A 23074-nucleotide genomic window follows, 5' to 3' on the forward strand; every position below is an offset into this window, starting at 1 on the left:
CCAGAGAAAGGAAGGATGATATTTGATAAAATGAGGATAGCAGAGAGCCTAACAAGAGGAAAAGATGGAGAACAACACAAAGAAAGAAGAAAATGGCACACTGGGAGTAAAACAGCTAGATGAAAGACAATGAAGAAGGAAAAAAAGAGACAGAGAAAAACAATGCCAACCTGACAGGAAAAATTGACATGGCCTAACTAAAAGTATAATCCAAGTCAGTGGCATAACTAGATATTACAGGCCCCACAGCAAATTATTTTTCAGGCCCCCAAAATGTCTACAGATTGACCTATTTTATTAGGGCCTCATGGGGCCCCTATACTTCTTGTGCCCCCTGCAGCCGCAGGTCCGCGTCCTCTATAGTTATGTACTTGATCCAAGTTAAAAAAAAAAATCAGGAAACGCAGAGGATAATTTTGAAGAATGAAAGACACAAGTTTGAAAGGTAATGAAATTTTAAAAGCTGCTTATACAGGCATACCATGCGGAGCACACTGTAAATGGATTACTAGGTGCCAAAACTCCTTGGCCAAGGCACGGGCTGGGTGGCAGCCTAATGTTCATCATGTTAGGGTGGGGTTTTATAAGAATGCTTGGTTGTTTGCCTATAAACTCCATGAAGCCTTTGTGAATGCCAACTATTGTGCCAATAGTAAGATTTAGGGTGTATACATTCATGTGCTTCTGTAGATATCCTTAGAACTGTGGGTGAATGACCAATAAACCAATGTTTCCATATATCTGCAGCAATTATATGTGCCAGGACAACATCAAAAAAGCCTTAAAACCTTTGACCTATAACATCATAAAAGTCCTTACACACTTCCAATATCTTTGTAATTGATATTCATTAGAGGATCCCTTTTATAGACTTCAATCCATCAGTGATTTATAATATTGGACATGGAGTGGATTAGAGGTTATAAATTCTGTGCTGAACCAGTGAGTCTGATTCAAGGTCTGGGCTTCTGCAAAAATCATTTAGACAAATGACAGGTTACCTTGGCCGTAGACATAAAATCTTTATACAGCTACGCATAAAAGGTCCACTGCTTAAGTGTCACATAGCTTCACTGCTTAATTGGGTGTAGAAATGGTCACGTCTCCAAGAGTCCAATTTAAGCGGCGGCAGTGACACCTAGCTGTAGATATTTGAATTACAATAGGATAATGTTCCCAACACTCTGCACACTGAAATACAACTGCAGATCACTTCAGAATATTTGCAGATTCTAGCTATCAAATAATGAGCAACTCTATACAAACCGCATTGAACAGAAGGGGGTGGGGCGATTATATAAAAAAAGAGCATGTCTGGCAGAAGTGTAGAACTAGGAGGTCATCAGGATGCTACAGTTAAGCCCACACTCGCCCATAAACCATGTGCAGCAGTCGACCCAAATGTGCCCGACCCGCAGGCTATGGATTGGCCCACACATCACTACCACATACCTTTGCACACAACTCAATGCAATGGCTGATTGGGACTTTTTTGTAAGCTGAATTGAGCTTAGTAAATAAAGCCTAATAGACTTCTGTCTAGTCTAGAAAACATCACAATACCAAAGAAGCTGAGACCAAAGGTAAAAAGAATTGTATATCTCCTCATAATCTTCAAGGAAAGTTGGAATCCTTAACATACATTTTGGCTTGAATCGTGTGACTAGTAGACCACACACAATGTTTTTACCATCCAGAGCCCTAAAAACAAACATCCACCAGCTCTTCACAATTTGTAGATTTGAGCATGGTGGATCTGGAGCAGTTGCACAACTTGCAGTTAAATATATGTGTTTTAATGGAATTCTTTGTATTTGGGCCTGAACTGAGGAGCTGGGACTTCATTTAATATAAAGAAGTATCCAAAGAGATCAGGGCCAAAATATTCTTTGCTTCAATTATCTAAAAAAAAGAAAGTGTGTCCTTTCTTTTTCTGTCAAGCACCTGACGTTTATAAAAATCCTCTTTTTCTGTGTAGCACCTGAAGTTTATAAAAATGATGAATGAAATGTGCATTCATACTGCACTATATTACTTTAATGACATGATACATTATGTAAAATAATAAGTATTTATAAAGTTTTATACTGAAAGTGCACTGCTTTTTATTTAATAGTATCTGCTCTGCCTGACCATCTCCCATTTAGGAATACAATTATGGTGCCAACTTCTTCAGAATTTCAACCTCATTGCAATCTAAGATAGTCTAAAATAATTGTGTATAGTTCTGGAGTAAATAAAAAAAAAAACACACCTTTTATAAATATCACCACTTTTAATTTTGTAATTGAGTCATTTTCCCTCCTTTTTGAGCTGTTTAGCAATGGAGCTAATCAAGTATAATTTGTCATGTTAATGCACTGCAATACACACTAGGGCTTTAACAATACAATGTTTGTTCTTGTACAAATAGTCATTTTGCATTTAATTTTGTCTCAAAGGCAAAATAGTATATTTTGCCTTTTGTCCTAATGTCTCAACTCACCATCTTAATAAAAACAAAAATTAGGTGGGTTAGGAAATGTTAGGATTCGGTCTCCCCTTTGAAACAAATTTCAGGCCACCATCTCTATTATAATCAATATGTGGTTATTCACATACCTGTATAAGTATCATATTTTAAAGAAGAGGAAGCAGTAAAATATGTACTGATGGCTGGAGTTAAATCAATATAAATGAGATAATTACGGACACTGCTGAAACAGTACAGAACACAAAAAAACAGTTTTTCCACAAGGTCCTATAAACCATGTTTAAGGCTCTGGATGCACTGTAGCTGTGTTGGCTTTGAGTCTTATTAGGTTATGTCTCCATCTCATTATTGTTTTTCTTGTCCTGTCAAAAGGACAAGAATATTTTCTTCTGACAGTGCAATTCCTTTGGTGGAATTGGGGAGGGGTAGATGTAAGAATACAACTCCAACATGGAGGTAAAATTGGCTGAGCAAAACTTTTGCATAGTCTTACTGAGGTGAAAGGGGTTTGGAAAACGGTGTACATGTTTAAGTTCCAAATTTCTTCTGTTTCATTGGAGGCGGCAGATTAGCTACAATGTCACTGAATGGCCTCTCTACCAGCACCAGATCTCCATTACTGAGCAAGTCCATAAACATAAGTGGCTGTAGGGAAAGAAAGAGTGTCAGAGTCAATATAGCATACGTTTGGTATTTGGTAAAGGATTAGCAAGGGAAGTTATGGATAAGGTTAGAAAGTGATTAGTACAGAAAGTCAAATTAAGGTTAAAAAAAGAAAAGTCAAGCAGGGCAAAAGTTCATACCTGAAACTTCTTTGTAATCTTAAAAGCATGTGCTTGGCTCTTTTGTTCACGCTCAGAAAGATGTTTTAGCGTGATCTGGTTGACAAGTGGTGTTTTGTCATCCGGAAGTGGCTGGGCAGGAACACAACAATATTAATCTTAAGAGAAACAATGCTGGGTACTTGGAGATTTCTATACAGTTAGTGTTCTAATGTCCAATATTTGCCAATATTATACAGTCCTATTATCTTCAGAGAATAAACAAATTACTCAGCATGCTCAGCCTATTCCTAAAACGACATGCTGTCTAGGGAAGTGTTGTCCGTTTGTGTTTTTATACTTATTTCTAAATTCTAAGGATCATTATATATAATAATAAATATATGCAGCTGTTCTAACCATGAGTACAATAAGAGGACAGCTCCTATTATAAATGATATTAATGATATGCTGCTCAACATTAATATTATATGGATAGTTACCAGTGACTTGTCCAAGACACAGAACATGTAGTTGTCATGCATCAGTATATCCTCAGGCCTTGATGGATTAAAACAAATGGCAAGAATAGGGGTGTCTCGTTCAAGCCAATCACGATGAAGCCCATTCTTGAGGACTCTGCGGCCCCACTCTGTGTACTGGCGTTGGGTAATATTGAACTCCATCAGCTATGTGTTGGAAGAACAAGGGCAGGTAAGGAAAAACACACATTTTACAAATACAACCACAGACATGATAAGGTACCAACCTGCTGGTCTGCATAAGCAATCACAAGATTCTCTGTCGTTGGGTGGATACTAATTGCACTAGGAGGATAGTTGTACCGAGGAACAGAACACTCGTACTGCAAAAGCAAGAGATAGGAGTCATGTAAATAAATCACAATTCAGAGAAAGGACTCCAATGAGTGGTACATAGGATTTTTGTTTCATATGACTAAACAAATAAGTATATATTCATATTGCCAACCAAGTCTCTAGTTCCCACCTTCATTAACTTTATGTTGTAGATATCAATCTGAGAGCTGGGGGTAGCCACTGCCAAGAAGCTTCCATTCATACTTGCAGCCATGAGATGTACAGAACTTGAAGAACCTGAGGACAAAAATACATGTCTATAAAAAGGGACAACAATGCTTTTTTTAAGTTTCTTCCTCCAAATGTTTATAACAGTGTAACTATATGTAGGATAGCCCTAGCTAGACAGCCCTGAAACCCATGCTTCTGCAACACATCTAACAGGCCTCAGTGGTAGCACAAAAAGTAGCACAGGTTTGCTTGCTGGTTACCCATTTCCACAGTCTAAAAGCCTGTAGCAAACCAATAAGATGCTATCTCACAGTCCCTAAAGAGGATCTACACACAATACTTTACTCAATTAATGCAAAACATCACATCCACAGCATATTAATGACATAATGTTGAGGGCCAATGTAGGCTAGGAACTGTAGTAGCTTTAGCAACAACAGGGTTGTAGTCAAAAAAATATTACTTGATTAAAATTTTCCCTGACTCTCAAGGGCCACCCAACCCAATAAAATGCAAAATAAGAATTTCAGCAGATAGCTACATTATCTATTACAAAGCAATACTATATCCTGACTTGTGATACCTCATCAACTAACAGTGTTAGTAATTCCATGGCAAGAAGCCTCTAAGTCTACCAATATTTGTACAGAAACCAAAACCAGCAACTCAATAGTCCTGCACTGATAAGCTTCAACCCCACCACTCTGATACAATATTCTTCAGCTAACCATTCTATTTTCACTTGGCTTCACCACAAACCTTTGGAATTCCTGCTGCTTCCATAGACTAATCCCCAGCCTTTCCATCTAACAGTTGTAACAGATTGTTTCATATAGCAACTTTGTACCCTGCCCCGCAATGTTATGTTCTTCGTCAGCAAGCATGCACTCTAAACCCTAAATATGAATATGGCTGAAAATGCAATATTTTATATACTGAATTTATTGCACCAGCCTAAAGTTTCAGCTTCTCAATAGCAGCAATGATCCAGGACTTCAAACTTGTCACAGGGGGTCACCATCTTGGAAAGTGTCTGTACACTCGCATGCTTGGGGTGATTTGAGCAGCTAAGCTTAGGGGTTGTCACAAATTATCAAACAGAAAATGAGGTTGGTCTCGAATATATACTGATGCTACAAGGCAGATTATTCAATTCTGATGCTAATTGTACATGTGCATTTATATTATATATATACTGTATATTGTGAGTGGGTCCCTAAGCTTAGTAAGTGACAGCAGAACAGAGCATGTGCAGTGAATCAGCAGAAAAGAAGATGAGGAGCTACTGGGGAATCTTTGTAGACAGAGATCTTCCCTGCCAAATGGCTGTAGTTACCTTGGGCTGGTAAAGAAACACAAAACATAATGACCAGCAGTTCTAGCCTTTTTTTTTTTTTTTTTTGTTAGTGTTTTAGTTCTCAATTAATGAGTATAGTTAATAACACATTTAATCTTACACTGGAACATAACTTACTTCCTTGATAAGATATTATAAAGATCAAAATATCTCCATAATCAATGTGGTTTGGAAAAAACTAAATACTATGCCTGTTAAAGTTGCTGTACTGCAAGTCTGAATGTGCCTGTGTGTAATGTTTCATTTTATTATTAAATGTCAGTTAATGGTCATGAAATTTTAGTACACCTAGGGGTACAAGAAACGTTAGTATAGGTGTCTCTATACCTAAAAACCATATTTTTATAATAATCTCTGGGACAGCTTCTATAGTAGTAGGTTAGTTTATAAAAGGTAGGTTATTATACACTGGCTCAGGCCAACAGGCCTGGAAAAGGGGAAGAAAAGTAGGCGTTTCATAGCTATTTTATTTTTATGTACACATTGCTCAGTTATTCTGGGCTCAGTATCCTTAGTTTCCACAATATTCTACAAGTCCTTAATTAGCTTACAGTTTGCCGATTCAGAAGGTGGCTTCAGAGTTGGGCCAAGTTTGCAAGTGCCGTCTAAAAGCTCCAGAACATGCACGCATCCTCCTTCTGATCCAACATACAGTCTCTTGGAGTCTGGGCTGAACAACAGTTTTAAGGCTGCAGAGGGGAGTTGAGGGAGTTTGTGTACCTGTGAGATGAAAAAGATGGGCATCAGTATACCAAAGTAAATCTTCTTAGTGCATGTCATAGTGCTAATGAGCTTGGTACCATTTAAACACTTGAGTTATATAATTATTATAAGGATCTTATTGGGGGTATGATATTTTGCAAGAATTGCTGCCAATATTCTTAAAATTCTGATCTAGTAACCCTACCTCTGCAAGGTTAAAATATTATAAGTTCTCACCCGGCTTAGGCTCAGACTTTCCTTTTCACATTTCAGCTGATGCAAGTAAAGCTGTGAGGAGGTGACGTAGCAAATCCAGGACCCACAGTGAGACACAGAACTACAACGGATACTTTCAGAACCCTGAAGAGAGGCACAGTCAGTCTGAGTTGTGAATTCAAAGCAATCCTATTTACCTAATGCAGATATATGCAGTTTCTAACCTTTTCATAGAAGTATAGTAATACATGTATGGGAACAGTTATCCAGAATGCTTTGGGACCTTGGGTTTTCCCAATAAGGGGTCTACTAAAAAATAATTTAACCATTAATTAAACCCAATAGGATTGTTTGGCTTCCAATTAAGATTAATTATACCTATATGTACTGTTTTATTATTATATGAAAAAATAAAATGAGAATTATTTGATTAACATCAGAGTCAATGGAAGATGGCCTTCCCGTAAATCTGAGCTTTTTAGATTTCTGTGTTTCCGGATAATGGATTCTATACCTGTAAGATGAATAGATCCCTTTTTCTATCATACCTAATTAGTTTATATTCCTCACCTTTCTTTTAAGCTTCAGAAGAAGTTCTTGTGTCTGTTTCAAAGGGAGGACATCCCCATCTTTTCCTTGAAGAAAGAGATGTAGGTATAAAGATATGTAGACCATACAGCGATTGCTCGAACACAGAATCTAAACCTACCTACCTACCTGTACTTAATCTCAGCCTGCCATACCTGAAATGTCTGTGTTTCCTAGCTGCCAGAGCTCCAGATGTTCTGGGAACTGGAACAGTAATCGTCCAGCTTTTTGTGCACAGGATACCAGGGGATACTGCAAAATATGGATATAACCCACTTACCATAATGATAGATAAAAACATATGAGAAAATAAAAACGTGAAAAATGGTAAAAAAAATGCATGTGGGCAACAAAGCACAAAACGAGCACAAAACGATTAAAGCATATATTTTGTGTTAAATTGAAACAAAGAATTTCATAATTCTCAGATGTTACTATTTTTGCTCCTTGTTATTTTTACTCATGGCACTTATTTTCTGTTTAGATACATAGTTACACAATTTAATACCTCAGTGTTTTTAGTTCCTTTACTACGGATTTACTTTTATATAATAATAATAATAATAAAACGTCACTGTCTACTACTAGGACTTTCCAGGTGGCTGTGGTCTAAGTAATAGGCCATAAAAGTGACTAAAGTATGCCTATAAAACATAAGATCAGCTTCTTTGGCGACTGCAACCTTTGCCACCTATACATTGAGCCAAACCAGGCTGATCCAACTGACATCTAGATAGCATGGATCAGTTTAAGCATAGAAGAATTACTATTTTTGATACAGTGTAAAATGAATAAAAATAAACAAGAGAATGCAATCTGCAAAAGACACACCATGTGCATAGCTTGAATTTAGGTATGCATGAATCCACTATTTTTCAGAACCCCCGAATCCTTTGCAAACAAAAGTAGTCAGCTTGTGTTTTGAATGTATTGTTTCTTTTCCATGGCACTGCCTAAACATATTTTCATGGTGATCCCTAACCAGCCAAAGAAGGTGCAACAACATGTCTTCCATTTTGAAAACTACACATGAAGTGATGATGAAGTTTGACCAGTTAAAAATAATTGACAAACAAGTTAAAAGAATATCAAGATGCCGAAACACGAGTTGGCATAGGCTGCTGACTTTTGAAGGAGTCAATCTATTTGCCCAGGTATGTGGCACAATTATGGCTTGCTTGACCAATGTATGATAAGAAATTATGCAGGCAGGAAGATGCTACTGGCTGAGGACTGCCCTGGTTGTAGACCAGTCTGCTGACAGGTTTGCAAAGCCCTATCCTTGTGATCCAATGTTGGCCCATGTAAAATGTTGTAAATTGATACACAAGTTGAAATATTTCTTATCTTTTTCTTTATACGTAGAATCAATTATAGGCAGCTGTTGAAAACAACAACTGAAAAAAGGTGAACAACCCTTTTAAATAGGTGCAAATAGTAGCAAGTTCAAATAGAAGATTGTATATAATATTGTTTTTTTTTAGTTTTATGCTGATGTCACACTGAACTGTTACAGCCAAAAGACTCACATGAGGGAATGTGATTTTTCTCAATGCAGCTTCATACGATTTTACTTCTATCTTCTCCATAAGGGAACGGATAACAAGATGACCATCTACACCTAAGAGGAAAAAGGGATTAACTACCGAAGAAGAACATAACTGTCAGAGATTTAAGGTGGGAAGTGTGCGTACCTCCGGATATGATGGCTGTGCTGCTGTGTGCCACTGCTCTCACATCATGTGTATGATAGCGGAATGGTTTGGTGCGCACCCACTGTCTCTCAGATTCACCTGCCTTCAACGCTATATGCTGATATTGGAACAGGACACCTTCGGCTGTGCCCACCACCAGGCTGTCTTCTGCCTGTTACACAATGGGTGTTATAAATATATCAGTGGGAACATCGTCTAATACATTTGAAAAATTGTTTGCATTACCTTTGACACCGCAAGTGATAGGATGTCACAGTTGGCCACTGAATGTGTGTGAATCAGTGTCCCTTTCTCTAAATCCCAGAACTGGAGTTTCCCTGAAGAATCCACACTGATAATATCTCCACTGGATAATACTGCCACACTCCACACCACACATTCACGTTTGCGTCCAGCTAATGGTCGGCTGTCAAGCTTAAGGACATGCTGTAGATGACCTAGGATGGAAAAGAGACCAAGAGATAACAGATGGACAGCAAATCATAATTAAAAGTGCATTATTCCAAGTTCTACAGTGCAGAGAAATCCTTCCTCCTTTGTCTCTTAGCACGTCACTTGTTTTTATTAATCTATTTATCGCACTACTTCTCGTCCCTATTTGTGTTTTTACTGTATTATAAAAATGTACAGTTCTGTGTATACCAGTAGTGCGAAATAAAGTTATACATACATACATACATTTGTTGACCCTGATCTTCACAAGAAATTATTGGATCTGGGCAGGGCAGCTATTGACAGGAAAAAGGTTAATCCCTGGCTTGGGGTTTACTGCAGACTGTCAACATTTTCTCCCCAACAGGCCTGGCAATGTGGTCATCTGCACTAAATTAACAAATGATCTGCTAAACATCAAAGCCAGTGGTTGCCAGACATTTTTGGGTGAGGCCCCTATGGATGACCAACCTTTGTTCAGCTCACCCATCAGCTCATAACAAGATTAGAAGGGTGATGGGAAACATTGCTCAATCAACCCTGCATGAATAGTTCCAAGAATATCTAAGGCAGCAAACAAGTGCAACTCCATATCTCATCCAAACTGACATTATAGTTGGGCTTTCAGGGTTATCGAGAATAACAAGTATAGATTACCACAAATCTCACCCTAAGTGGCTATCAGGCAAAGTCAATCTGCCACTGCCCCAGGCTAGTCACATAGTGTGGGGACAACTGATCTAAGGGGAGGGTTATTAAACTATAGAACTTAGAGGAACATAATTATTTCATGCAGTATGATTACCATGGACCGGCCACTCACACCTACCAGTTGAGGCATTAAAAACTTGAATCTTGTTGACAGAGCCTGTAACAATGTGAGTACCAAGGGGGTGCCAAGCAAGACAGAGTAAACGACCTATAAAGAGGAATAGAGAAAAATTACATTTGTAGATGTAAGTTGAAACGTCAAAATCTGTCAGTATGCAATTAGCACTGATTCCTCACCTTTCTGGCGGTCCAAGTTCCTTTCAAACTTAATATGGTCAGATGTAATGCTGAACAACTTAACAGAGCCATCCTCGCAGCTCACCTGCAGGATACAGAAAAATCATGACAACAGGAACTAAAAACTTTCTGCAAATTTGCACTAAATATAGGTATAATACTGTAAATGATACAATAAAACAATACAAGATCTTTTTATAGAAGATCATAAATATTCAGCATTAAGTGTTTTTGGATAATTTCGCATAGTACGGGAGCATTTTTATTACGTTTCTAAAGAATATGATGTTACAAGATGGGTGCTTGCACTTACCGCAAGGTGTGTACTGCTGGCATTAGCAGCAATATTCCATATGGGACCACCATATGCATCCAGTGTATGTTTAACACAAAGTTTCTCAAGGTCATACTCAGTAATCTCTCCATTGAGACCAGCAGTGAAAAGTCTATTGCCAGCTGCCCAACATATTGACTCTATGGATCTACTCGCATCACCAGGAATCGTCTACACAGCATAAAGGGAAAACAAATGTCACTTAAACACCATAGTTCACAAATGCTTATACTACACCAAGCATACATTACCCCTATCTGAATGCACAAGGCCAAATTGAAGCCGGATGATTGCGGCCCAAAATGTCGAGCACATGGCACCGATTTTTTTTCACTTAAAGGTATACTGTCATGGAAAAACATGTCCCAGCTGCCCCTGGTCACATGACCAGGGGCAGCTGGGAAATTGACAAAATGTCTAGCCCCATGTTAGATTTCAAAATTGAATATAAAAAAATCTCTTTTCTCTTTTGAGAAATGGATTTCAGCGCAAAATTCTGCTGGAGCAGCACTATTAACCGATTCAGTATCCCTTTAATGTGGACATGTCCCACAGTTGCAACATTCTGAGCAAAGATCTTACCAGAATCACTAAGCTGCAGGCTACTGCTTCCCCCAAGGTATGTTTGCTGGGTGTGGTCACACCAATCACTAAATCACACAATCTTCTTGTATTGATAAGAGAAGCAATGTTTTTGGCACGAAAATGTGTGGCTCTGAAATGGATTTCGGAGGACTACCCCAGTATTAATGAAAAGTTTACTAAGGGAACACACTATTATAGCCCGCCTGATGTATTTACAGAGGGGTAATATAGACAAATTTTAACTAATATGGCATTCCTGGCTAGATTCACCAGACTCTAAGGAATGTTCCTAAAAAACTCTGTTGATATATACAACTCTAATTATTATGTGTGCACCCGGACATGACAAGCAGGACATGGACTATACCAACATAGATTCCGCAATTAAGAAACAGGAGACTGTATGAATTTTATTTTATGGTATTTCAGGTTACTTTAATGCCTTATATTATTTTTTCTTTCTTTTTTTGTTTAGTGTTTCTTTGTCAAAAAAGCAATAAATACGATTTAAAAAAAAAAAAAAGAAACACCACAGTTGATCTAGTACCTGTCCCGCCCTCAGACTGTCCCCTCCCTTTGCTCCCCAATAGTGCTTTCTGCACTAGCATAGCATATATTCAGATTTAAAAAATAGTATTTCTGCACTTATAGTTTAAGTTTTTGCTGCCGCTAGTAACTTGCAGGGTGTTGCAGCCTGGGGCAAGATTCTCAACTCATGGTAGCAGCACCCTGTACAGGCAAACAAATAGCAACATCCTTGTCTGTAAAGGCAACATACCTTCTCCTGGTAGTAAAAAGAGGAAAAATTGAAAACTTCCACAGAACCATCATTTCGAGCCAGGGCGAGCTTGTTTTTCTCCTCTGCATAGGCCATACAGCGCACGCCAGATGGGACATAGTTGAAGAACCGGACACGGTGAACCTTAAACTCCCCCATGTCTGGAGGTAACAAATCAAGGGACATCTGATGAACATCATTTTTCTTAATCCATACAACAGCTATATATGCATGAAAATAAACATATGGACATAGGCTAAGTCTGAGAGGCTGCACAGAGGATGGAGAAAGCATTCCAAGCCACGCATTAAGTGTCGGACTGGCCCACTGGGAAACCAGGAAAACTCCTGGTTGGCCCAGGTGTCAGTGGGCCCTTGTGCTGCTAAACATTAGGCCTAGTTCATGGCCTTTCCCTATTTCTATGAGAACAAAGAGGCTAAATAAATGGAATAATAGATTATAGTATATAAAGAATAGAGACTAGAAGAATAGAGGTTGAATGAGTAGAGGATAAATAATAGTACTGCGTGGGCCCCTGGTCTATGGTTCTTTGGTGGGCCCCTGGTCTAAGGTTTTTGAGTGGGCCCCTGGTGTCCCAGTGTGACACTGAACGCATTGACCAAAAAATCCAATATACATTTTTCACTTGACTAATTATTTTGTGTATATGGTCCACAGATTTGTGGTGTAAGCACCACTGCGACAGGGACTTCTGTCTATGCTGTATAATCTCTGTAAAGCACTGCAGAACATCACCAGTAACTACACACACACACACACATATATATATATATATATATATATATATATATATATATATATATATATATATATATATATATATATATATATATATATATATAGTAAATAAAGTACCCCCTCTTGTATAATATAAGGATATTATAAGTTACCGAGGCGTTTCATGACCCTATAAAAACACGAGGCCCGAAGGCCGAGTGTTTTTATACAGGTCATGGAACTCCGAAGTGACTTCTAATATCCTCATATTTTGCAACTGGGGGTACTTTATTTATTATAATACACAAGTTTCAGTGAGTCATGTGACAGAAATTACATCGGAACTCACCGTTTATAAGGATATAATTTACAAGATATTCATGGATTTTGTGTATTATATAGTGGATAATGTACCCCCTACTGTAATTTATAAAGATATTATAAGTCACCGAGGAGTTATGTGACCATATAAAAGCACGATGCTGCAGGCCACATAACTCCGAGGTGACTTCTGATATCTTTATAAATTTCTAGTAGGGGGTACATTATGCATTATAATCTACATTTTGTGGGGGGGGTCGGAGTCGAAATTCTGGTCGCCCATTCCGGACGTGCGCCGTCAAAATCGGACGCACGGCGTCAAATTCAAACGAGCTGCGTCAAATTCGGCAGCCTGGGGCCCCTGTTATAAACGGTGCGTTCTGACGTCAGAACGCGCCGTTTATAAGGATATAATTTACAGTCTGGTCCCATAGGGAAATGACCAGACTGTAGATTATATATAAACACACACAGAATACTAACAAGCAGCCCTTTCTATATGAGGAAAGATGTTCTGAATGTGTCTAGGACTCTAAATCCACTTAAACTCCCCTTAGAACCGACACACTTCACTTTAATACAGGGAACCAATGTCCTATATACAACCCTGGGAGCTATAGCACTACATTGCAGGATGTACAGGTATTCTGTATTACACATCAGACCAGCAGCCTAACACCCTATAGCCACCGCCGAAGCCGAATAAAAAGTAAAGCTCCGGTGTGAGGATTGTAAGCCTAATGGCCAGTGCTCTGTAAACGTTCGCTGTAGGGCCGAAAAGAACTGTGCCAGATTATCACATAAATAGCTTTACATAAGAACATATCCCCGCTCCCTATCTCCTTCATAGACAAAGTAGCAATAAGTGTTTAAACTACCTGGTCCTCACAGGGCTAAACTCCTCTCACGCGTTTCTCCTTCTTCACGTGGACTCCATAGACACCCGGAACAGGAAATGCGTAGTACTGCTAACCCCGCCTCCGTGCGAGCTGCCGCCAGATTCAGAGTGTTGTATAGTGAGTTGTTGGTGGAGTCAGTGTAGTGTTGATCCGGTGTCTCCGTCAGTTTGTGAACATGGTGCAGATCCTGGTGTCCCGGTGAGTCCGTGTTGCTGCTGCTGGAATCACAGAGTGACATTTGCCCTGCTTGCCTGGCGCCCCCAAGTTTTGCTCCCTGGTCACGTGTCTCTTCTGCCGACCCCTAGTTCTGGCGCTCCTTCATGGACTGTCCGAAGGGTTCATTTGCTTTTCTACATTTTCTAATCCCATATTTATTTATTTATTTATTCAGCCTTACCTAGCAAGGTAAAGAATGAATGGCCGCTTAAATCTCTAGCTGCAGCTGTGACTTCTGAATCAGGAAAAATACATCATATTTATTGTTTTATAGGGGTGGTTCAACTTAGTTTACTTTTAATATGTTATAGACTGACTAATTCTAAGCAACTTTTCATTTTTTTGTCTTTTTTTAATTATTTGCCTTCTTCTGACTGTCTCTAACTTCTGACCCCATCTAAAAGCAAATGCTCTATAAGGGTCAGGCTGCACGAGCAGATTCAGGGAGATTAGTCGCCGCAGCGACAAATCTCTTCTTTGGAGCGACAATCTCCCCAAACTACCTCCTCCCTGCCCTCCACCGGCTACACTGGAAATCGCCTGCCGCAATGCACATGCGGCGATTTATTTTCCGAAGTTGCCTCACAAGGAAATTTCGGGCGACTTCAGAAAACAAAGCGCCACGTGTGAATTGTCGTATGCAATTTTCATTGTAGCCGGCGGAGGGCAGGTGGAGATGGAGATTGTCGCCCCGAGGATGAGGAGATTTGTCGCTGGGGCGACTAATCTCCCCGAATCTGCTCGTGTGGCATGACCCTAAGGCTGCAAATGTATTGTTACTTTTGATTACTCCTCTTTCTATTCAGGCCCTCTCTTTTTCATATACCAATCTCTTATTCAAATCATTGCATGGTTGCTAAGGTAATTTGGATGCTAATACAAAAAGAGGTAGCCGGAGAGCACTTATTTCTTTAGTTTAAAAGATCATTTCTTTATTTTGCAGGCATTTACTGCACAACATGTTTCGGCTTCTGGCCTTCATCAGGTGCATAAAATCAATTAACAAAGCAAGCCATTTAACCCCTCACCTCACCAACAACTGTATACCAGCTCCACAGAGTGGCCAGGTTACTATAAACATATTCAAAACAATAGTACTGCCATCTTGTGGCCTACTAGTAATTAGCACCAACAAAAGTTGCAAATGTTTTGTAGCGATGGTAATACATATTGACACAATATATGCAGAAGTTTGAAACAGTAACAAGGTATTGTCCTACCAGTGTCAGGCCATTTTCAGTATTACAATGTATATTATTCCAAAGTGTATCTGTAAGAAAAGTGGAAATTCAATTATATATAACCATTATAAAAAGCATTTATAGCTCATAGCTTCGTTCATTCCCCTTGGTTCAACTGTATTCATTCTGTCTATCCATCTTGCCTCAGTTTGTAACAATAGACGTTTTCTATCTCCCCCTCTTTGGGGTAACTGAACTTTCTCTAAAACCAGCCACCTTAATGTTGCTGAGTTGTGTTTATGCAAATAAAAGTGTTTTCCGACTGGTGTATAAGTTTTTTTGTTCTCTGGATCATAATTGGAAATAGAATACTTATGTTCCCTGATCCTAATTTTTATTTGTCTCGATGTTTGCCCAATATACATTTTCCCACAAGGGCACTTAAGGGCATAAATCACAAAATCCGTATTACAAGTATAGTAAGCTTTTATCGGGATCTTATAACCCTTCAAGGGGTGCGTTATACTGTCACCCTTGATTATGGAACTACAGCACCCACAGCCCAGGCAGGGGAATGTGCCAAACTTAGGAGTGCTTAAAAATCTTGTTTTATTCTCTGTCCCATGGATATCAGTCTTTATCAACTTGTCCGCCAAATTTCTCCCTCTCTTATAGGAAAATAAAGGGACTGTTTTACAGTGTTTGCCAACCACAGGATCCCTTTGTAAAATGGACCAATGTTGCAAAGTCAATTTTTCAAGTTTTTTACTGAGTGGTCCAAATTGGCTCACAAACGGAATTCTTTGGTCAACAACCAATGAGTCTTTTGTCTTCCTTAGAAGACTAGTTCTATCTTGTTTAAGGACCTCATCTCTTATTGTACATAATGAGTTATAGTCGTAGCCCTTTTCCACAAATTTATTAATCAGTTTATTCGCACTACTCAGGTAACGTTCATCACTAGAGGATATACGTCTCACCCTCAGGAACTGGCCCTTCGGAATGCCTTTAATAGTATTCGGCATATGATAGCTGTCAGGGCGTAAAATGTTGTTTCGTTCAGCAGGTTTAGAATACAAGTCTGTGGATATTTTTCCATCTATATTGAAAACCTCCACATCTAAGTAGTGGATACTAGATTTGTTGTACTCGGCTGTAAATTTTATGGAGCCATGGTGTGTATTGATAAATTCAATGAACTGTTGTAGTTCAACATCACCCTTTTTCCATATGATGAAAATGTCATCCACATATCGAAAATAGCAATGTATGCAATCTGTAAATAGTGGATTGTACAGTATCAATTTATGTTCCAGGGCCGCCATGAAGATGTTGGCATAGCTGGGCGCTAAATTACTACCCATGGCGGTCCCTTGTACTTGTATGTAGAAATCCCTGCCAAATCTGAAATAGTTACATTTTAGAACAATGGTCAAAAGTTCCAATAGAAAAAATATCATAGGATGTGTGGTCTTAGTCTGAAGTAATGCCTCCTCATACATTGACGTCCAGTCCTTATATACATCTATTCCCCATGAGGAGGGGATACATTATGTAGAGGAGGCATTACTTCAGACTAAGACCACACATCCTATGATATTTTTTCTATTGGAACTTTTGACCATTGTTCTAAAATGTAACTATTTCAGATTTGGCAGGGATTTCTACATACAAGTACAAGGGACCGCCATGGGTAGTAATTTAGCGCCCAGCTATGCCAACATCTTCATGGCGGCCCTGGAACATAAATTGATACTGTACAATCCACTATTTACAGATTGCATACATTGCTATTTTCGATATGTGGATGACATTTTCATCATATGGAAAAAGGGTGATGTTGAACTACAACAGTTCATTGAATTTATCAATACACACCATGGCTCCATAAAATTTACAGCCGAGTACAACAAATCTAGTATCCACTACTTAGATGTGGAGGTTTTCAATATAGATGGAAAAATATCCACAGACTTGTATTCTAAACCTGCTGAACGAAACAACATTTTACGCCCTGACAGCTATCATATGCCGAATACTATTAAAGGCATTCCGAAGGGCCAGTTCCTGAGGGTGAGACGTATATCCTCTAGTGATGAACGTTACCTGAGTAGTGCGAATAAACTGATTAATAAATTTGTGGAAAAGGGCTACGACTATAACTCATTATGTACAATAAGAGATGAGGTCCTTAAACAAGATAGAACTAGTCTTCTAAGGAAGACAAAAGACTCATTGGTTGTTGACCAAAGAATTCCGTTTGTGAGCCAATTTGGACCACTCAGTAAAAAACTTGAAAAATTGACTTTGCAACATTGGTCCATTTTACAAAGGGATCCTGTGGTTGGCAAACACTGTAAAACAGTCCCTTTATTTTCCTATAAGAGAGGGAGAAATTTGGCGGACAAGTTGATAAAGACTGATATCCATGGGACAGAGAATAAAACAAGATTTTTAAGCACTCCTAAGTTTGGCACATTCCCCTGCCTGGGCTGTGGGTGCTGTAGTTCCATAATCAAGGGTGACAGTATAACGCACCCCTTGAAGGGTTATAAGATCCCGATAAAAGCTTACTATACTTGTAATACGGATTTTGTGATTTATGCCCTTAAGTGCCCTTGTGGGAAAATGTATATTGGGCAAACATCGAGACAAATAAAAATTAGGATCAGGGAACATAAGTATTCTATTTCCAATTATGATCCAGAGAACAAAAAAACTTATACACCAGTCGGAAAACACTTTTATTTGCATAAACACAACTCAGCAACATTAAGGTGGCTGGTTTTAGAGAAAGTTCAGTTACCCCAAAGAGGGGGAGATAGAAAACGTCTATTGTTACAAACTGAGGCAAGATGGATAGACAGAATGAATACAGTTGAACCAAGGGGAATGAACGAAGCTATGAGCTATAAATGCTTTTTATAATGGTTATATATAATTGAATTTCCACTTTTCTTACAGATACACTTTGGAATAATATACATTGTAATACTGAAAATGGCCTGACACTGGTAGGACAATACCTTGTTACTGTTTCAAACTTCTGCATATATTGTGTCAATATGTATTACCATCGCTACAAAACATTTGCAACTTTTGTTGGTGCTAATTACTAGTAGGCCACAAGATGGCAGTACTATTGTTTTGAATATGTTTATAGTAACCTGGCCACTCTGTGGAGCTGGTATACAGTTGTTGGTGAGGTGAGGGGTTAAATGGCTTGCTTTGTTAATTGATTTTATGCACCTGATGAAGGCCAGAAGCCGAAACATGTTGTGCAGTAAATGCCTGCAAAATAAAGAAATGATCTTTTAAACTAAAGAAATAAGTGCTCTCCGGCTACCTCTTTTTGTATTAGTAACCTTGGCATTCCAACACGGGGATTGCAGCACGTAGAGAAGCACACCCATACGGATGGATACATAAAGGACTCTTGTTATAGTTGAATATCTAATTTGGATGCTAGCAACCGGATTGCTGAAATTGCAAGCTGAAGAGCTGCTGAAAATAAAGCTAAATAATTCAAAAACCACAAATAATAAATAATGAAAACCAGAATGCCACTCTCTCTACATCATCTTAAAAGTAAATTTAAAGAGGAAACAACCCCTTCAATGATGAAAAAAATCTACTAGCACTGGGCCGCTGTCAGAAGATACATCAGTCAGGGCTTCTGTAATAACCAGGGCTTATAAAATAAAATTTACTATGGGTTGATCTGTGGTAAGGAGTGTGTTTTACTTGTCGCTTTAAATGCTTTGTTCACTTTACAACACTTTTTTTTCCAGTTCATTTGTTTTCAGAGAGTTCACCAGAAATTCTTTTTTCAAATCAATATTCGAAAAAACAGTCAGAAATAGAAAATTATGTTTAATGTTTAATTTTTCACCTTCTTATGTCTTTGCAACCTGGGGGTGTCACTTACTGTAAACTGTTCTCAATTGATACATTTAATTGATACATTTCTTATCTTTGTCCCTGCTGAGTTTCATTAAAGGCAGCTGTTAGAATTGATGCAATAATTGCTAGTATTCCACAGATGCTCCAGAAAAATGTATCAACCAATGTAACAATTGTAACCAAATAAGCAATACAGGCGGCACTCCGGATGAATATGAGAAGGCATTGCCTATGATTAAGGGAAAGTTTTACCGAAACGTGTAAGGCGATGTTGTTACCTTGATCCATATTTCAGCCGGAACGCTGGTGGCTGAGCACACGGAGCTCATACTGTTGTGGGGTGAGTCTTGAGCGGTCATATTTCCATTAGCAATTGTAACCGTTCAGAATCTGGCCCAAATCACTGAGATAACAAGAACTTTAAACTTCAGTTTTGGAAAAACTGTAAAAATAAAATGGGACGCGATTGGAAAAAGTGTTTGGAAGGTGAACAACCCCTTTAAAGGAGAAGGAAAGGCTTGTAACACTTGGGGTGCCAAATGTTAGGCACCCCCAAGTGATTGTATTGACTTACCTGAAACCCCGGGCCGGTGCTCCTATCAGCAGAAAACTGCACCGGCCCCGGTTATACCAGTGAGCACCACAGAGCGATCCTTTTCCTTCTTTCTTCAAATTTACGGGGCAGACTAATGCACTGTCCCTTAGTTTCAGGTAAGTTGATACAATCTATTGGGGGTGCCTAACATTTGGTACCCCTAAATGCTGCAAACCTTTCCTTCTCCTTTAAGGTTAACATTGCTTTTCTGATGGCAGCCATGCCCTAGCAAAGTGAAGCTGCAACCAAAGATACAATTTAAGTCGCTGAAGCACCCTCATAGGGATACAATATCTAATTCTAGGGATCCGCAAGGACAACCAGAAGACTGGCTTCTGATGGAGCTACAGGGGCAGATAGAAGATCGGAAACAGGATGGTCTCACTGGCAAGGTGATGGGAGATCTGCATTATACCAAAGAGGTGAGACCAATAGTTGTTCTGTCTCTTTGTTATAAGACTGTGTGGAATGATGTAGTGGACTGAATATTCTGTTTGCTGTACTTCATATTTCAGCTTTCTCATTTTGTGAACAACTGGCAAGCGTTAAATGAAAGAACTGGTTTCTGGCAGTGCTAATGGAGGGTGTGTTGTCAAAGCAGTTTAATTTCTGCTTAATAAAATGATAAAAAAAATCTGCTAGACGTGGCAGTATCTATTATCGAAAAGCATACATTTGTTGGCATTTGGTGCACAATGTTCTGTTTATGCATGTATGCTTTTTATATACCTGACGGATTTTCAAAAGGTTATCAAAAAATTATCATTATTGAAATAGGATAAACAGCACAAACAACCCCCTTGCCCATGTGAATGGAGAATCATGATGGAGAGCATCATTATGCCAAAGAGCAGGAAGGTCCTGAGACAATCGCTGTCATATTAATTGTGACCACAGGATGTCGCCCCAGTCACCTTTAATATAGACGCTATGATATTATTGAATGTGGCGATTTAACATCAAAGCAATATAGTAAAAAGCTACATTCTTTGGCATGCTTTACATTTAGAAGCTGCTAATGGATTAGGTCATGCAGTTTCCTAGTTATAGTTCTTTAAATATGGATTTTATAATGAAATGTGTGTCTAATTTGACCCAGTGTTCCTTTTACATTGGCCCACTGGCATACTTTATATGTACAACTTTAACTGCATCATAGTTTTTTATTCTCTTATTACAACGTTTAAAATGAATAGAGTGTCTAATCTGGCCCCATCCCTTTATAGTGGTTCTCTAATCTGCAATATTATGCCTGTTCCTTCAGGGTGTCCCACTGCTGATTGTTGGACATCACATCCTTTATGGGAAGGTGGTGCGTCTAGACAAGCCGTTTGCAGTTTTGGTAAAGAGCAGCAGCTCCATGCAGGAGGCAGATCATACTATGACTGAGGCAAGCACTAGGTATCAGGTGACTGCACTGATCAAGAAGAAAATCATCTTCAAAACAAGGCCCAAGCCCATCATCACTAATGTCCCGAAGAAGGTGTGACCAGGAGGCTTACATTTGGAGTGCAAAGAACTGATGTTTGGGTAGCTGTCTAAAAATATGGGGATTTTATTCCAGCACCTTAAATTTTACCAAATGTTCAAAATTTTACCTTTTGTCAGTATGCTTCAAGTCTCGACTGTGCAGAAAAGAATCAATTATTATTTGCATATAGGGTTTTTTCCCCCCAGTAGCAGTAATGGCAGGAGGGTATGAGGTGCATCATTTCTGTTCTTTACAAGGATCACATATATAGGATGGAAAAAACTAACTTTTCCCAAGAAAAGCAGAGAAATATGTTTCTCACTTAATGCTATACACTGTACTGCGTAATATAATTGCGATACAATTTTGGAGTGCACCAGTTTAAGTTTGAGATAATAAATATATATAAATTAGGGATGCACCGAATACACTATTTTGGATACGGCCATACCCCCGAATCCTTCGCGAAAGATTCGTCAGAATACCGCACCGAATCCAAACTTGCATATGGGAAAAGGAAAACATTTTTTACTTCCTTGTTTTGTGACAAAGTCACGTGATTTCCCTCCCCACCCCTAATTTGCGTATGCAAATTCAGATTCGGTTCAGACAGGCAGAAGGATTCGGCCGAATTCGACTCCTGCTGAAAAAGGCAGAATCCTGTGTTTGCGTATTATGGGGGACCTTATTCAGCCTCCCATTACAGCAAAATGGGCAATAAGGAAATTAAGTATCTGTTTCTGTATAGATTCTTGATTTGTGTAATACAGCTTTCAAGAGCTGTGTCAAGAGCACGGTTCCTGAATTTTCCTCAGCCAGAAGTAACATAAACGATAACAAGTTTTAACTTTAGCTCATTGGAAGCTGAGGTGGGAGAGGTTCCCAAAGATTTAGTAAAGGTCAAATGTTAATTCATATACTTTACTTCTCCTTTAAATAAAGTGCAATCTTACTGTGAGCAAAACGCATTTACTTTCTGCATATTTACTGCCTTGGCAAGGAACTCTCAATAGACCTGTGCATTCCATATAGAAGGCTTAGAGGTTCCTTATTACTGAAGTATAAGGAGAATGCCGCTGTAATGCAAGAAAAGTCTGGTCTTATATGGATGTCAGATTTCTTAAGTAATGGGCTGTGCACTTGTAAGATCATCTAAATGGGATGGATCGCCTCCTTAATTTTTTACTGTATAGTATTTAAATGAAAGCAAGCTCTTGCCAACAGGAAAACTTTGATATGAATATGACACCCACGCTTTCCAATTAAAATGTATCCATGTCACGTAAGCTCTGTTTGTACTGGGACTTAAGGCAGGGGTCTGTATATTCCAAGTCTTGCATAATAACAAATGATACACAAGTGACTAGCACCGACCGCTCATTTCATTTCTTTATTTTTTTACAAACATCTCTTTAATGGACAAAAATGAAATATAAAGTTGTTAAATCCATATTACAAAATAAATAAATATTATTAAAACTGTACAGAAAAAAAAACCTGTACAGCAAGCACTGGAACAGTCAGTCCTCCTAACTTGGTTCCATGAAACATAAAGAGACCGTATCTGGTGAGGACATTACTACTACATTTATATAAGTAACGGCTTCAGGAATGAGCTAGACCACAGAACTTCACTGTGATGTAGAACTAGAGCACTAAGAATGGGATTTCCAGTAGTTATGCTGAAAGCTGAATCAGGGCATTATAAAGCTGTAGTGGTTGCTTAATAAAATTGTCCTTGTTTTTATTCCT

General features: G+C 38.7%; 2 protein-coding genes across 3 annotated transcripts; one reads left to right on the forward strand and one right to left on the reverse strand.

Moving 5' to 3' along the window:
- Positions 1-2255: 2255 nt before the first annotated feature.
- Positions 2256-14046, reverse strand: utp4.L (UTP4 small subunit processome component L homeolog). 2 transcript variants are annotated; one of them, XM_018256412.2, is made up of 17 exons: positions 13947-14046; positions 11999-12159; positions 10615-10806; positions 10302-10386; positions 10123-10212; positions 9087-9298; positions 8841-9012; positions 8676-8767; positions 7302-7398; positions 7129-7193; positions 6580-6702; positions 6192-6360; positions 4243-4349; positions 4004-4099; positions 3738-3923; positions 3277-3387; positions 2256-3118 (listed from the first exon to the last, which is right to left on the reverse strand). In XM_018256412.2, the coding sequence occupies exons 2-17, from the start codon at positions 12155-12157 to the stop codon at positions 3002-3004; spliced, it is 2073 nt and encodes a 690-aa protein (XP_018111901.1). In that variant the 5' UTR covers positions 12158-12159; positions 13947-14046; the 3' UTR covers positions 2256-3001.
- A 27-nt stretch (positions 14047-14073) lies between these two features.
- chtf8.L (chromosome transmission fidelity factor 8 L homeolog) lies at positions 14074-22280 on the forward strand. Its single transcript, NM_001097141.1, is given in 3 exon segments — positions 14074-14154; positions 20156-20273; positions 21116-22280. Coding segments are annotated over 3 exon segments (366 nt in total). The 5' UTR covers positions 14074-14131; the 3' UTR covers positions 21341-22280.
- The last annotated feature ends 794 nt before the right edge of the window (positions 22281-23074 follow it).

The sequence above is a fragment of the Xenopus laevis genome, chromosome 4L (assembly GCF_017654675.1).
Source record: "Xenopus laevis strain J_2021 chromosome 4L, Xenopus_laevis_v10.1, whole genome shotgun sequence".
Lineage (NCBI taxonomy): Eukaryota > Metazoa > Chordata > Amphibia > Anura > Pipidae > Xenopus > Xenopus laevis.